This window comes from Atta colombica, unplaced genomic scaffold (genome assembly GCF_001594045.1).
Source record: "Atta colombica isolate Treedump-2 unplaced genomic scaffold, Acol1.0 scaffold12, whole genome shotgun sequence".
NCBI classification, from domain to species: Eukaryota; Metazoa; Arthropoda; class Insecta; order Hymenoptera; family Formicidae; genus Atta; species Atta colombica.
The window spans coordinates 2,756,067-2,758,342 of record NW_017259206.1 but is presented as its reverse complement, the minus strand read 5'-3'; the positions used below and the strand labels follow the sequence as shown (position 1 = coordinate 2,758,342).

The following is a 2,276-nucleotide window of genomic DNA, read 5'->3' as shown; positions in this document are numbered from 1 at the left end:
TTCGACTCGATAATGAGATTACGTGGGGACACAAGTCCTCAAAAATAATACAATTCTTGTGATAGAGTTGCGTGTGTCAAGTACATAAAACTATATTAATAATATACTTTAAAAATATCATATATAATATATATATATATATATATATATATCTACCCATATTTACCTACAACATAATTTCCTTCATACGTATATACATACATATGCATATGTTGTGCGTTCTTTAGTATCCAACATATGTATATGTATATCACAAGTATCATAAATCTTCAAGGCACTCCAGATGTATATTACATTCATATTTTACAAGTTGTCCAGCGTTTAATGAACGGGGCATTTTGACGAGACGTAAAACAGGATTATTTTACTCGTTTTAAAAGCGGCATAATAACGTCCTGAATGCATGTTTATACAGCAAACGAAAGAGGCGATGCAGGCGATTAGGAGAATGAAAAGTATCTTTTTTCTTTTTTTTTTTCTTGTATCACTCAAATGTGTAACTATTTTTATAATTTTTTTTCTCTATGTCGATGCCAAGATACTCTTATAAAGCGTTCAATTTTAAAGCGCCTTCATGAGAAGCACATCATTTTTAATGCTGCTTCCCAATTTTCTTTTGTGAAACTAGACATGTATGATTCCATTTTGCGACAAATCGTATATTAAGACCTATTTACAGTAGATGGAAGCGCGTCTCGCCATGGCACGATTTTTACACGCACAGGAAACAAATATATTATTTATATCAAGGAAACGTAACGCAATATTGTACAACGCTTACTAAACAAATAATTTTTGTTTCAATTTTCTTACCCATTGCATCATCATCTTATACAGATAGTTAATTCCAAATCGTTAGAATCGTGACTGCTCTCAATATATATATATATACAATGATAAAACAATCTTGCGAAATGTTATCTTTCACAAGAAAAATTAAGATTTTTTGAAAAATAATATATTTTCTAAGATGTGTGTGTGTGTGTGTGTGTGTGTGTGTGTGTGTGTGTGTGTGTGTGTGTGTGAGAAACGGACGTCTATGAATCGCAAGTGTTTCAAACATTATTTGTTGTACACAATTGTAAGCCACGGCACGTTTTGTTGAAATATTTACATTAAACTTTTTATATAGATAGTCGAAACGCTATTTTCGGTTAGCGCGTCAACGCTTTCATATATATATTTTTTTTATATATGTATATATTAGATTAGAGAAATAAACTGCAGCGTGTCATAATGAAGCAAGACACGCCTTCATCTAGTACAAACGGTCGGTAGACAGTGATGCTAAACAAACACGAATATCATTTGCCAGTTATATTATTAATGCGATCTAATCGTTTCAGTCTATAAGGTCAAAATTTCGAGTAGGCAGATTCTAAATGAATCACGCGCTGTGTTTATCCAAAATAGAGACTGATATACGAAATATTGCCTACGTGTTTGCTGCCTCCATGTCTCATATAACTTTGGCTTCCCGCTTTAGTAACAGCAAGTTTCACAAGCCTTCGTATTCGTACTTAAATACAGTATGTTACAGAGAAATATCTATAAGAATGCATGTACATCACCATCGCTTACCCCTAGCAACATTTAGGATAATGTACACAAACAAGACATGTACAGGTTCATCGACTGGATAATAGTTTTGATACACTGTCGCGCAGGTTTTAAACACCAATCTCAGTCGGTTTTCTGCTGATATAATTCTTTTAACGATTTCAGTTCGTCGATTAGTGTCTGATTTCTATTCTCCAGCACCGCAACACGATTTTCTAAGCACTTTATATATTCTTTCTTCTTTCTTCTACATTCACGTGCCGCTTCTCTGTACACATTAAAAATAGAGATAAGAATATTCTTCGTCATTAAAGGAATTTAATCTTTTCTCATCTTTATATAGGATAAGAAAATTCTATTATATCTGGTAGTTATAGGTAAGTACGGATATAATCTGTACGTGATAGGTCTATTCTTATCACTCACCTGTTCTTAAGCAACCTTAACTCTCTCTTTCGTGCCGCATCCTCCACTACTACTCCGTGACCTGTATAAGCTGTAACATTGCAAGAGACTGCACTCTCCAAATTTTTATGTTACGTGTATCATAATTCTCTATTTTTTACTAGATAGCTTTTTTATTTTATTTGTTAAGAATCATTGTATTTATCAAAAGAACATACAGTCTAGAAAATACATTAAATTGTACTATTAATTTATATGTTATTGTAAATTTAAAAATAGTAGATAATATTAATATATATCGATTCATGCAA

The 2,276-nt window shown here is 32.2% G+C and overlaps 1 protein-coding gene across 6 annotated transcripts in view; it reads right to left on the bottom strand.

Moving 5' to 3' along the window:
- Positions 1–962: 962 nt before the first annotated feature.
- The window catches only part of LOC108694419 (cyclic AMP-responsive element-binding protein 1), a 6,195-nt gene continuing 4,881 nt past the window's right edge, over positions 963–2,276 (bottom strand). For 4 of the 6 annotated variants that reach the window (XM_018203889.1, XM_018203890.1, XM_018203887.1 and 1 more), the window contains 2 exons: positions 1,987–2,056; positions 963–1,828 (listed from right to left, as the gene is read on the bottom strand). In XM_018203889.1, the coding sequence (XP_018059378.1) occupies positions 1,684–1,828; positions 1,987–2,056 (215 nt within the window). In that variant the 3' untranslated portion in view covers positions 963–1,683. The remainder of the gene's footprint in view (positions 1,829–1,986; positions 2,057–2,276) is intronic. The other 2 variants (XM_018203888.1, XM_018203892.1) reach the window with 1 other exon arrangement.